The sequence below is a fragment of the Diabrotica virgifera genome, chromosome 7, assembly GCF_917563875.1.
Source record: "Diabrotica virgifera virgifera chromosome 7, PGI_DIABVI_V3a".
Classification (NCBI taxonomy): domain Eukaryota; kingdom Metazoa; phylum Arthropoda; class Insecta; order Coleoptera; family Chrysomelidae; genus Diabrotica; species Diabrotica virgifera.
The window spans coordinates 67834097-67848120 of record NC_065449.1 but is presented as its reverse complement, the minus strand read 5'-3'; the positions used below and the strand labels follow the sequence as shown (position 1 = coordinate 67848120).

Below are 14024 nucleotides of genomic sequence, written 5' to 3'. Positions count from 1 at the left end.
TAAACAACACCTCTGTTTATACTTTTGGGTTTTTTATTCCGTTATTGGTACAAAATGGAAGCACAAATCACTTTTTCTTTAAAATACCAGGGCTTAAGAAAAAGTAGACCAGTAACAGATGTAATTATTATTAGAGTCCAAGTCAAGGAAATGCTCTGGAACACTGCACACATTTACTTTACTACAGAGTAGGGTTTAGCATACACTGTTGAACATACGGCTTCCTCAGTTGTATTCAGTGCTACCGATAATGTGACATGTAAATCTAATTTGTTGTAACCCTCTTTATATTATTTGTTCAACGAGTCTGAGGTTTTCTCCTATCAAAATAGGCTTGAAATCTAGGAAGCAACTTCATTATTCGTTTAGTCCATCTAGCGTCATTCATAGTCCAGATACATTTCATATGTGCCATCCACAGCCGCTCTAACCTCTGTCATGGCTCTTATAATGACATTTGGAACTCTATCTCTTAGCGTTAACATGGAGCGCTCCATGTCCCGCTGATCCTTTATGATCTTTTCCAAAAACCTTTTAGACAGTGCTTAAGTGTCTGCAATATAAGTCAACACTGGGCGCATCCACTGTTCGAAAGCTTTGAAAGGTTTTACTTATAACAAAACACAAAAGTACCTGGGCATGACTTCCAGGACTCCTGATATACTTCTAAACCATAGAAGATGGTCAGTATGCTTACCGGCCACAGTAGACTCATGCGGCATTTAAATCTGGTTGGATTGGCAGATGACCCAGGGTGCCGTTTATGTGATAAGGAGGAGAAAACCTCATAAGTCTTCTAAAAGTGCCTGGTACTGGCCTGTTATAGCTGGCACATTCTGGCCTTTACGCAACAGAGTCAAATGAAGAAATTACCCTTAATGAGCCTTGGGGGTTTCTGTGGCCGCAAGGTTACTGAAAAATTAGACATTCGGAAAGGCAGGAAGAGTTCAGATTTGGACCAACTGCTGATTCTAGCAGATATGGGAGCTCGAAACAACCTGAGCCCCAGAAATTCCGAAGACTAAGTGCTTATGAGCCTAGTCCGTATGATAGGGCTGATACAATGGAACTACCTTAGGAGGTTTAAGTGTCTGAAGGGCTCACAAATGGGCCCAGCCTCGATCTACCATGACGATGACTGCAATGGTATGTATGGATATCCTATGTACTATAAATAGGATATTAAGATTCAAATTATATAGCATAATATAGTAAACGTTTTATAGTTGCCACAAAATCTGCTACGAAACTAAATAGGATAAACTCTTTAATACAATAGGAAAACCCTCAACAATTGGATATGGATATAGTAGGTGTCATGGATAGAATAACAAACTAGGTAGTTTCAATACTTTAAAATAACTACAAGGTAATTGAAAAAACTGATCATAGAAGGAAAAGTTATCAAGAAACATTTCAGATGATGATACACCTAGATACACCCTGATACACCTTGATATAGTCTCTTATCTATACCGAATTGTAGAATGTGGTTCTGAATCGATAGACATAAACTGAACGAAAAAAAAAGTTTATGGACATTTTCAACGAATGTACCATTAACACCTCTTCAAAAACTGATGGAGAAAAAACGGTTGATGAGTTTGGTAGCCATATTAAGTCATATAAATGAACACCTATTTAAAATTAAATATTTAAAATACACTTTAATTCAGATATTGTCAAAATACTTACAGATACGCAAACTCTGACACATTGTTCGACTCCAGTACAGTCCATGCTCTTATTTGGTTCTTGCCCCAAAAGTTGGATTACTCTTTTGACGATGTCTTCTTCAGACATACCCTTTTCGATTTTGATGGTATAATCTGCTCCCAATTGTTTAGCCATCTCTAATTTTACGTCTAAAATATCTGCAAATATAATAAAAGATTAGCACAAAAGATAATTGTGTACAATGAATTGAAGGCATGATAATTGGGCATATAATTTGGAGATAATTAAAAACCCTTAAATCATTAACCTTAAAAAAAGGTGATTTTCGATTTAAACTTACAGGCTTTATTGTGCGTCTTCAGAGAAAGAAATAGAGGAAACGAGATAGAATGAGATCAGATAAAATGAATCAGTCTACAACAATAGTATAATTATATATTTATATATATAGTAAATGTATATGTATATAAGCTGTACACTCCCGTGGAAGTTATAGCTGTTTTTCACTTTAATGATCCGTTAATACATGGGGGATCAGTCCACTTTTCTTCTAATCTGTCTCCTCAAAGCTTCTGGTGTGTCTTCGTTTCCGTCACTACTTTTCTCCACTCATTTCGGTTCTGTCTTTTCTTTCCAGTTTCGAATTCCCATAACTCTTAAGTCGTTTTCGACTTGCTGTTTCCATCTTGCTTTTGGTCTGCCTCGTGCTCTTGTCTCAGGGGGTATCCAGTTGGTAATAACTTTAATTAGATCATCTTCACTTTTTCTACTTATATGACCATACCACCTTATTCTTCGTGCTTTTGCTTCTTTCACTATGTTTTCTCCTTTCATCCATTGTTCTATTTCGTGGTTCATCCAGGATCTTCTTTCGTTTTCATTTACTACTTTTGGTCCCAAAATGTTGCGCATTATTTTTCTTCTTTCAAATATTTTCAGCTGTTCTTCTTCTTTTAACGTTAGGGTGTTGGTTTCTATGGCATAGGTACATTACCACTGGCCTTATGGTAGTCTTATATATTTGAATCTTTGTATTTCTGCTTAATTTTTTATCTTTTATTATTTTTTTATTTTTGTGGTAAGCTCTATTTCCTGCCTGTAGTTTCTGTTTCAGGTCTATTCTTTTATTATCTCTACTAATCATCGTTCCCAAGTAATTGAATGTATCTACTTCCTCAAATCTGTAATTATCTATTCTCATTTGTGTTAGTCTTGTTTTCTTGAATCTGCTTGCGTTCATGTACTTTGTTTTTTCCATATTTATGTCTAGTCCTCTTCTTTTTGCCCCTTTTTCTATTTCAGAGAATGCCTTAATTACTGATCTTTTGTCCCGGGCTATTATCACGATATCATCTGCATAATCTACTATTTGTACTGCATTCTTATTAATTATTCCATTATTAGTTGCTTCTTTTATTGCACAATCTAGAGCTGTAATGAATAACTCAGTTGACAGGGCATCCCCTTGTCTGACTCTGTTTTTAACCCTAATCTTCTCTGTTGTCTTTTGACCTAAATCTATTACTGCTTGTGCCTCTTTCATTGTCATTTTTATTAACTGTATTAATTTGCCTGGTATTTTTATGCGTGTTAGATTTTCTATTAGTTCTCCTCTTTTTAGTTTATCGAAGGCCTGTTTAAAATCCACAAAAAGCATATGCAGTTCCATGTTGTGTTCATATGCTTTTTCCATGATTGTCTTATTATGTGAATAGTATTATGTGAATATCGTCGATTTTTCTTTTCTGAATCCATATTGGTAATTTCCTATGATTTTTTCGATATGCTCTGCTAGTCTGTTCTTTATTATTCCCGTCATGATCTTATATGTCACATTTAGCAAGGTGATTCCTCTATAGTTTTTGCATATTTTTTGGTCACCGTTTTTGGGTATAGTTATAATTATTCCCGTTTTCCAGTCTTCTGGCATTCTTTCCTCTTTCCAAATCGTTACAATTAATTCATGTATTTTTCTAGTTAGAGCTTCTCCACCATATTTGATGAGTTCTCCGTTTATGTTGTCATAACCCGCTGCTTTTCTGTTCTTGATCTTCTTGATAACAAATGTCTTATCCAAATGTCTTCTTCTATGGCTACCATCGGTTTTGGTTTTTTTTTCCTAATTTTAAGTAATTATATAGTGGTTTAGTATTATTTCTCATGTTTTCTCTTTCGATGTCCATCATTATTTCTTCTAATTTTCTTTTCTTTTTCATTTTACATGTTTTCTTTGCTATTGTCCTTGCTCTCCTATATGTTTCCATATCTTCTGCTGTTCCTGAGTTTATCCATTTCAATCTGGCTTTATTCTTTCTTTCTATTTGTTCTCTACATTCCTGGTCAAACCATTCATTTCATCTGACGTTTCTTATTGTGCCAATTTCTGTATCCGCTGCCTTTTCTATGGCTTGTTTAATTCGTTTCCATTTTTCTTCTATTTCTTGTTCTTCGTGTTGTATTCCTGTTTTAAGTTCTTCTTTGTATCTATCTTTTATTTCATCCTCCTCCAGTTTTTGTATGTTCCATTTCTTTTTCGCTACTCTTGTTTCTTTTGGTTTTGCCTTAATTTTGCATTTTGCAATCACCAGGAAGTAGTCGGCGTCTATGTTCGCTCCTCTATGTGATCGTACATCATTTATTGACTTCGCTTGTTTTTTCTTGATCAGAATGTGATCGATTTGGTTTCCGGTATTAGTTCCAGGTCTTAACCATGTTATTTTGTGTACATCTTTATGCTGATATTTGGTGCTACTTATTTCCATTTCTAGTGCTGCTGCTATGCCACATAATCTATCCCCGTTGTCATTGGTTTTGTCATGTAATGTATGTGTGCCTGCCACTTCTTGATTATAACTTTCTCTTCCAACCTGTGCATTAAAGTCCTCTAGGATAATTAGTATATCCTGTTTTGGCACTTGATCACCTGTCTCTTCCAATTTCTCATAAAACTCTTGTTTGGTTATTTTCATCACTATTTTCGGTGGGTGTATAAACGTTAATTATAGATAGTTTTTGCGGCTTATAATCTATTCTTATATATGATATTCTGTCATCGACTGCTTTAAATTCTAAGACTTCCTTTCTTAATTTTCCTCTGATGTAAAATCCTGTCCCTCCTTGCCCTTGTTTATCCTGTCCTGCATACCATATTGTATAATCACTTTTTTCTATTTTGCCTTGTCCTCCCCATCTGACTTCCTGTAATCCAGCAATATCTACTTTGTATCTTTGTATCCAACGTTGTCCTTACGTTCCAAGATCCAATTTTTATTTTTCTTTTATTTATTCTCTTCCGCTTCTTATTGTCTAACTTTATCTTATCTTCTTGTGTGCTCGTTTTCCTTTTTCTTGCGGTTGTTTCCGTATTTTTCAATTCAGTTATTTCAGTTATCAGTTTTTTGGATTTGGACTTGCGCTTTTATGCTCGTTTGGTTCCAATTTCTCTCCCTCACTGCTCCATCTCCACAGTGCTCCATTTATCCACAAATTTTTGTACCCCATCTTTATTCTGTTTCCTTGTTTCCTTTCCATGTTAGCCCTGCCACGTATAATTTTCTGTATTTCCCGTTCATTCTTACTTAGGTCTTCGTCTATAAAGATATGTGTTCCTTTCAATTGCCTTTTTTCTCGCAATGTTGCTTTTTTGTCCGTTAGGTTAGCAACTGTAGCAATTGTCAGTTGTTTGTTCTCCCTTAGTGGAATATTTTGAACGTTTGTTATTTTAACATCTAGCTTGAGTTTTTCTTTAATTAGCTGTTCTATTTGTTTATCCGCATCAGGCTGTTCTATTTTTATCCCCCTTATGACAATATTATTTTTGGTTGTTTCTTTTTTCTTGCTTTCGAGTTTATTTTCGATTTCTTCCAGTCTGCCTTTCAAATTTTCGAGGCGTAGTTGTTGGTTTTCTTCCTTTATATTCTTAATTATTTCATGATTTTCTTTGTTTTCTTGTAGCAACTCTTTAACCATTTTCATTATATCTGCGCACATTTCCTTAACCTCGTCCATTTTTCTAACCACGTAATCTTATTTATCAACCTAAAGCGAGAAAAAAATATGTTTATTTCACTTAAAACTTAAAATGTACCCAAAAATAGAAAAATATAACTTGTTTCTAATAATAACTATACTTTTTGCCTAAATAATTTAGCTCTTGGCATCTGACAGCGTTGCTGGACCTATAACAAGAAGTACTGTTGCAATGCGGAAGGCACCCACCCCCAATCAACTCGCCTGGGGTTGATACCTATCAATGCACAGTTTTCTTCTTATTTTTAATTTTTTGTTACTTTTTGGTAAGTTCCCCGATATTTTGCACACGCCGGCAACGTCGCAGAATATTTGACCATACTCCTGTCTGCTAATTTGTCTATCGCTTATAGTAATCGAACAATCATTATAGCTTAATTATACCAGTTTTTGTTATATCTAATATGTTTGCTGTATTTGTATCTTGACAATATATTTCTATATACATAATTCTATTACAAATCTCCTCTTTTGCGTGCATTAAATTGATAAAGAGATAACTTACAATTGCAATGTCGTGCTTAATTCACACTTTGTGAAATTTTCGAAAAAAACGATGTTTATTTCCGCACGAAAACAACTTTTTTGCACCAGAGAACAAAATAACTTGTGTTCACACCAAACGTTGTACTGTAACAATATAGTAAATATACTATCTTTATACAAATTACAACCAAAGAAATGTATAATAATTATCGATAATAGTCGTAAGATATTATTAGTAAACAAAAAAGGATTAATTCAACAAACAAGAAAATCGTAATAATTTTATCAGAGAAACTGTTAAAAATATATTTGGGCAGTTTCAAAATCCCAGTTGAAGCAGTATGAAGTTAATAAGTTAAACAAAATGGAGCCCAGCCAAAGAAAAGTGTTTTGAGACGAAACTGATTGTTGTATAGGTATGATCAGTAATAAATACGAAAGAAAATATAAAAACAGCATATTACAACAACACCAACTATATCAATCAAACCTGAACGATATAAAAAAATAAAGTAATGCTTTAAAAAAGTGACACAAAGAACATAAGTACCTAATATACAGAAAATGATAAAATGATAGAAAAGGAAACACAATTGAGTAATAATTGAAACAATAAGGGAAAAAAGGAACAATTACTCAGAAGCTAAAGGACTGACAAGTAAGCTGTCGTTTTTCATGTATAAACATAATTAATAATTAGGTATGTATAAACATAATTATATTAAACATAATTATTTATAACATAATTATGTTTTGTGATTTTCGCTTACAAATGTTTTATGTTGTTTTAAATCTTTAACGTGTTAATTGTATGTTTTAAATTGTACTTATTTTGTAAAATGGGTTCGCCCGTGAGTAAATAAATAAATAAATAATTACGTATATCCAGAAATAATATTTACAATGAAATTATTTGAAATGAAAAGGATGAGAGAAACAAAAACAGGTGAAAAATTCGAACCAATAATTAGCAGCAAACTATAGATATAAGAAAAGTAATACAATGAGATGGAAACAATATAGGTACGATAGAAAAAATAATTTATCTGAAGTTCAAAATGTAACAAAGAATTAAGCTAAAAATGGATAACAGGATACAGGAAACTACAATATACAGGTTGTTTCTAAATAAGTGTGACAAACGTATATCTGCAAATGCTGCGTTTTCGTGACACGGGGTGTTGAAGTTTTTCTTACAATTTGAAGATTTATTTATTGCTCCAAAAACCGGTTGAGGTATGCAAATTAAATTTGGTGGATTTAAAGAGGTAGTTATTGCGCATTTTTTGACATACAATTAAGAATTTTATATTCACCATTGGCGCCCATACGGGTAATGGTCTGAAATATTTTAAAGAAAAAAATAGTATGCCACTTAGATATTATAAATTAAAAATCATTTTTGAATTCCTCGGTGAATTTGTAATGAAAAATATATTTTTTCTTTGTTTGTTTGTCACAAATTGAACGAGGAATTCAAAAATGATTTTAAATTTAAAATATCTATACAATATCTATATACAAAATATCTATATACAAAATATCTATATAATCTAAAATATCAATATCATACTATTTTTTTGCTGTCCGAAATTTTATAAAAATTTCAGACCATTACCCGTATGCGCGCCAATGGTGAATATAAAATTCTTAATTGTATGTAAAAAAATGCGCGATAGCTACCTCTTAAAACCCACCAAATTTCATTTGCATATCTTAACCGGTTTTACAGCAATAAATAAATAGTCAGTTTGTAAGAAAAATTGTAACACTCTGTATCTCGGAATCGAAGCATTTGCGGACATAGGTTCATAGAGCAAACTGTCATTATTTTTTCATGTAGCTCTTAAAGTTTGTCACACTAGAAATATCCTGTATAATTATACAATATATAATTTTTTGTGAGATTAAATCATTGTTTATTCCGTAGTAAAGAATGGTAAAGATACAAAATAATGTGATAATGTTTACCTGTGATAACAACTTTTGAAGCTCCCATAGCTTTAGCCGATAAGAGAGTAACGAGACCGATTGGTCCAGCTCCGGTAATAAGACAAACGTCACCTACTTTAATTTCAGCTCGTTTACAAGCGTGGACACCAACAGACAAGGGTTCCATCAAAGCACCTTCTTCGAGATCCATGTTATCAGGAAGTCTAAAAGTTAAAAAATATGTTAACCATGATACGATAACAATAAGGTCTTAAGAAAAGATGAGTTGCCTCTATCATAATGATGACTGCAGTGTATGACACCGTCAACCACTTAAAATTGCTAAGTGTATGAATGGACCAAGAACTTCAGACTGATGTGTCTGCTGAGGTGCATCCTATAGGAGAAACTCGTGTAATAATACCATGAATTAAAACTGCAGCTTTTAGAACACAATGGCTAGCTGGAGACACATACATGGCAAACATCTAGATTTACTATGCAGATGCATGAAGATGTTATGCAGATATCGGCGGGGGTGCCACAGGGCTCGGTCCTAGGACCGTTGCTCTGGAACCTCCTCTACAATGATATACTAGAAGAAGATCTAGGAGAGGAAACACAGGCTATTTACGTGGATGCCCTGCTCGTTCTAGTAGAGCACAACGAAAAGAGGCTCATGGGCTCACTTGAAAGAGTGAAAACGTGGCTGAACGATCGAGAGTTGACACTCGCTAGGCACAAAACGGAAGCCTTGATATTTAAAGGACCTAAAGACAGAGAGCACATCTCCTTCACCCTCGAGGGAGAGAATAACGCCGGCCAAAAAGGTTAGATACTTAGGAGTGATGATGGACAATAAGCAGATATTTGGCGAACATGTCAAATATGCTGCACACAAGGCAGAACAGAGAGCAACAGCACTGGCAATAATCATGCCTAATATAGGGGCCCAGGTACGAGGAAAAGAAGGATCCTAAAGGAAGTGGTACACTCCACAATAATTCTATATTCGGCACCAGTGTGGCATCAAGTAATAGACAAAAAAAGTACAAAAACATTTTAGAGAAAGCCCAAAGAAAAGCCCTATTAAGGGTCGTGTGCGCCTACAGAACGACCTCGACGGTAGCCCCACAAGTTATAGCTGGGGTACCACCAATACACCTGCAGGTAAAAGGGAAAGCCAAAACATACGACAAGAATAACCGGGAGAAGACAGAAGAAAGGAGAGAAATCATCACAAAGTGGTAGGAAGAGTGAGAAAGCGAGCGGAGGGCTGCATGGACAAGGACTCTCATCCCTGTCGTGGAGGAGTGGCTGAAGTGCAAATATAAAGTACGAACTACTTCGTCACGCAATTCCTTACGGGACACGGATCGTTGAGAAGAGCATACCTTGAGAGGATAGGCAAAGCAATAGATGATAGTTGCGTAGATTGTGGAGTAAGCGACACAGCAGAACACTGCGTGTTTGAATGCAGAAAATTTAATGACGAAAGAGCGGAGCTATATGCAAAAGTAGGCGTCTTAGGAGCAAACAATTTATGACCATAGTAACAAGGGGGGAAATGGAGTTTAAGGAAGTGCTAGAGGCTGTAACAAAAAACATTAAAGGAAAAGAGATTATAGAAAGAGACAGACAACAAGGGTAAACATAAGCAATAGAGAGAAAAAGAAAAGATTAGAGAAAGGAAGGCTGCGCGCGCGAGAGAACGGTCTGGAAAGACGTGCCACGCGCGTAAGCCAAGAGTGGGTTTAGTTGGTAGGCATTGAAATGCGGATATATCCGGAGGCAAGACCCCCAGAGGGGGAACTGCGCTCGGATGTACTCCGTTTACTCTGAATCCAACACACGTCAGGTACGGTCCTTATAAGATTCCCACTCTCACACACAAAAAAAGCCTAAAACGAATGGGAGTAAAACTAAAACACATCAATTTACTTACTTCCAACAGAAATCAGCGTCATGTACGTAGTATCTGGAGAGGTTACCATCATCAGGAGGAGTCGCACAGAAGAAGATATCGGGGCAGAGATGATAAGCACCAGTTTTACAGTGATGGCAGGTACGGCATGGTACACCAGGTTCGATGGCTACTCTGTCACCTAAAATAGAGATATTCATATTATTCGATCATTACACTCATTAGTCTATTATAAGAGTCCATTATTTAGTCCATTATAAACTGTATTCTTTACAATAGAATTTTGGAAAATGTTACATAAGTAAAAAATACTTTTAATTACCTGGTTTAAGATTCTTAACATTTTTTCCAACTTGCACAACTGTTCCTGAAGCTTCATGACCTAAAATAATACACAAATTATGGTTTACAAATAACTATAATATGCCTAAAGATATGTTATAAAGCAATTTATATTCTTATTCTTTCAGCCGTACGTCATCACAACCTAACGGTGCTACCGCTAGAGACCCACTGAATTATGTGAGAGTTTAAATTGAGAGGTGGTTAGCGATCAAATGATGGGGACAAGAAGAAACCGTGTTTTAAGATTAAAAATACTTGAAAGTATCGTCTGACAGATGATCATAAACTTGTTTGAATGAGATTTTCACAAAACAACATTTGATAACTTCAACATTGTACATCTCCAATGGTTATCGATGAGTCTAGGTTTCGTCGAAATCGTTGTAATACTTGTCTGTGATACAAGTCATACCTACTTGTTGTCATACCTAGTTGATCCATTTGGTGGTATTTGTGCAGGTAACAGTTCTTTTAGGGCATTGCCATAAGTGAATACTCGTTTTGGTCAACTTAATTCCTCCATTCTAACTACATGGCCAAACCAAATGAATAAGTTTTTCTCGATACGCTCAACAACTGTTTCTGGCTGATATCCGCCTAGGTTAGAGGTATACGCAGATCGTCGTAAATAATTGACTTCATTTGTTGAAAGTCGTCTTTTGTCTTGTTCTTCCTTCATTGTCCAATGAGCAATTCTCTTTTTGTTAGTTTTGTTATGGTTTTCTTACTCTATCGAATTCAATGCACTTATAATTGTTCGTGCTTCGTGGACTCTAAATTTTATATTTGGCTGCCACTCCAAGGTATCTAAACTTTTATATTTGTAGTGAACCTCAAAATCAGAACCTGACGGCCTACATTCTGGGACATCACTGCTAGATTATCAGATGAAACAAATTGATTCATGGATATGCCCATTTCGTGGCAAGACTTTTCCAATTTCTCAGAGCTATTCTTGCATAAGCATTAAGTAAAAATGGATAGCGCCTATATCCATGTCTAAATCCTTGGGTCGTCGTTTAGTAAGATTATTGTTTGGTATGGCTTCGACGGGGCATACAAATATCTAATAAAAGTGTTTCAAAAAATATCTAGAAGCCTCTATGACATATTTTTAGTAGCCCTACAAACAAGTCTTAGCGTATGAGCATATACAAGACAAGCCTAACTTGAGATACGAAGTGCATCCACTTGAAATGTCAGAGAAATGAGTGCTTTATGAGCCTTTGAAAAGCGAATGTCTGTTTCCTGTCTTAACTTAGTCGGTGTGATATGAACATAATGGATATGGATGTATACAACATTTTTATTATAATTTGGGGAATCCTCTCATGAAACGACGTCTTATACGTCAAAAAATAAGATTTCGGACACACAATACTGATAGGTAAAGATAAACTTTTGTATTGCACAGTCATATTAGTTTGAAATTTTCGGCTTACTAACAACGCTTCGCTTTGTCTTGTTTGTTCACGTATACCAGTTCCCAGGTTCTTACCGTACTCCATGATAACAGTTGTTATAGACAGTAACTTTAAGACTGTGTCTCTTAAAAGAGAAGCCCCTCGACTAAGCGACCATAACCACAACAGAAAAGCTTGGTAGTTTAAGTTTGGAGATTGAAGCGGTAGGCCAGCAATCTGCTACCTCTAAATAAACACGTAGCCGCTAAACATACCAATAAATTGCCTTATCCCAGACGAAAAGTAGAAGACAAACCAAAATAGAATAAATTTATGGAGCGAAATGTTGGAAGATTACTGGCGAATAATAATAAGAGGTGCTATCCATAACTTGACCGAGACAAAGATGGTTTGGACACGTAGAAATACTCATCCAAGAAGAAAAGTATTAAATAGAACAAACAAATGGCTGAAAGAAAAATATAAAAAATTCTCAAGAATTGGCAGAATTTTGGTAAAAGGAAACCAAAAAAGCAGAAAGAGTACCGGAACCTTTTCACAAACATTTAGTCTTCAACGACTCTGTCCTTGTTTTTATATAAATACTTACCAATTACCATGGGGTCTTTGACAACAAATGGACCACATCTTCCACTAACTAGGTAATGAACGTCAGAACCGCAAATTCCAACTACTTCCATCTGAAGAAGGACCTCTAAAATAAAGAAAAACAAGGCATTAGAAAATTTACATTTCAAACATATATTAAGAGAACGTTAAAAGTTTAAATGCAATTTTAATACTGTTGAGAAACAGTGTAATAATGTACCGGGTGTCCCAATAAGAATGGCGCTCGGCCATATCTCAGGAACCGTTTATAGTACAGCTCTGGGAAAAAAATTTTATAACAAAAGTTGCCTCGAGAAAAGCCTGCAAATTATTTTCATAATTGTAAGTCCACCGCTAGAGGGCGTAATTGAATATCAAAAATTAAAATATCGAAATTTTACAAAATTTGCCTAATGAAAGGGCACTGGAAATCCGATTATCGTATTCTTCATAAAATTCTGCTCATATTTTATTTCACAAGTTTAAGTCTACCTGTGCAAATAAGAGGTGGGGGTGAGTGGGAACCTTGTTATGAAAAAATCGCTGTAAGTCTGGTTCTGCTTAATCGATTTTTGCAAACTTGGTCTTGTTGAAAACAGCTCTTCTTCGTCAATGTAATAGTTATAATTTAGAAACAGCCTATTACGTAATATGCCGGCTAGGAGGCGCTATTTATTTTCTTTTTAGAAATCTAGTTTTCTTTGAAAAATATTAAATACAAGTATGTATTTTTTTCCTGTATTACAAAATTAGACCAAATTAGCAACAGAATACCGAAAACCGCATGTCTATACCTTTTTTCTATCTCGAGATATCTTAAGAAACGTGTAAATTTTAAACATAACTGTTGCTGTCATATAAGTGGAAATATATAGAAGCAAGTAGTGTGCTATGGAAAAAACAAAGAAACATTTTCCAGATGTCACCGTATATAATAAATCAAAACAAAATATGAAAAACACTACTAATGGGGTGACGTCTTTGTGGATATTTCATTGCATATTTTCTAGCCGCAACAGCTGTATTTCTTATGCATTCAAAGAATGTGGCTATCATGTCAAATGCTTCTTAGTTTGTAAGAATCGTCTTGAATTTCACTCTGTATAAATTGTATATAAAATTTAATAGAAACAAACCGCAACAAACCATCAATGAACAAATTTTTATGTTTTACTGATTTGACACATAATTTGACACATACTTTTTGAAGTTAATACTTCTAATAGTGCTATTTTTTTCCATAGCACACTACTTGTTTCCACTTTGACTTCCTTAACTTAGTTTACCGGTGACAATAACAGTTATGTATTTATCTTAGTTGGGAATAGGATAATTGATATTAAAATATAATGAAATAAAAATTAAAAATTTGTGTAGAAAATCTGACGTTTTTACATTTTCTACGATTCATCGAGAGAAAAGGAAATTCGCGGAGGCAACAATTCATAAAAATTTACATATTAACGCTATTTTTTTGGTATTATTTTAAGTATTAAAATTAGTGTAATATTTAAATAAAAATAAATTTAAAAAAATAAAATTAAAAAATAAAATTAAACTGTTTAAAATATATTTATTTCGTTAAAATCATAATAATAGAAGTATAACTTCTTACTCGC

At 34.5% G+C, this 14024-nt stretch overlaps 1 protein-coding gene across 1 annotated transcript in view; it reads right to left on the bottom strand.

The window, feature by feature from the left end:
- Positions 1 to 14024, bottom strand: part of LOC114325206 (sorbitol dehydrogenase) — a 224720-nt gene that overhangs the window by 5080 nt on the left and 205616 nt on the right. The window contains exons 4-8 of the mRNA XM_028273206.2: positions 12407 to 12511; positions 10371 to 10430; positions 10070 to 10229; positions 8164 to 8348; positions 1696 to 1874 (exon numbers count right to left, since the gene is read on the bottom strand). Coding sequence (XP_028129007.2) covers positions 1696 to 1874; positions 8164 to 8348; positions 10070 to 10229; positions 10371 to 10430; positions 12407 to 12511 — 689 coding nt within the window. The remainder of the gene's footprint in view (positions 1 to 1695; positions 1875 to 8163; positions 8349 to 10069; positions 10230 to 10370; positions 10431 to 12406; positions 12512 to 14024) is intronic.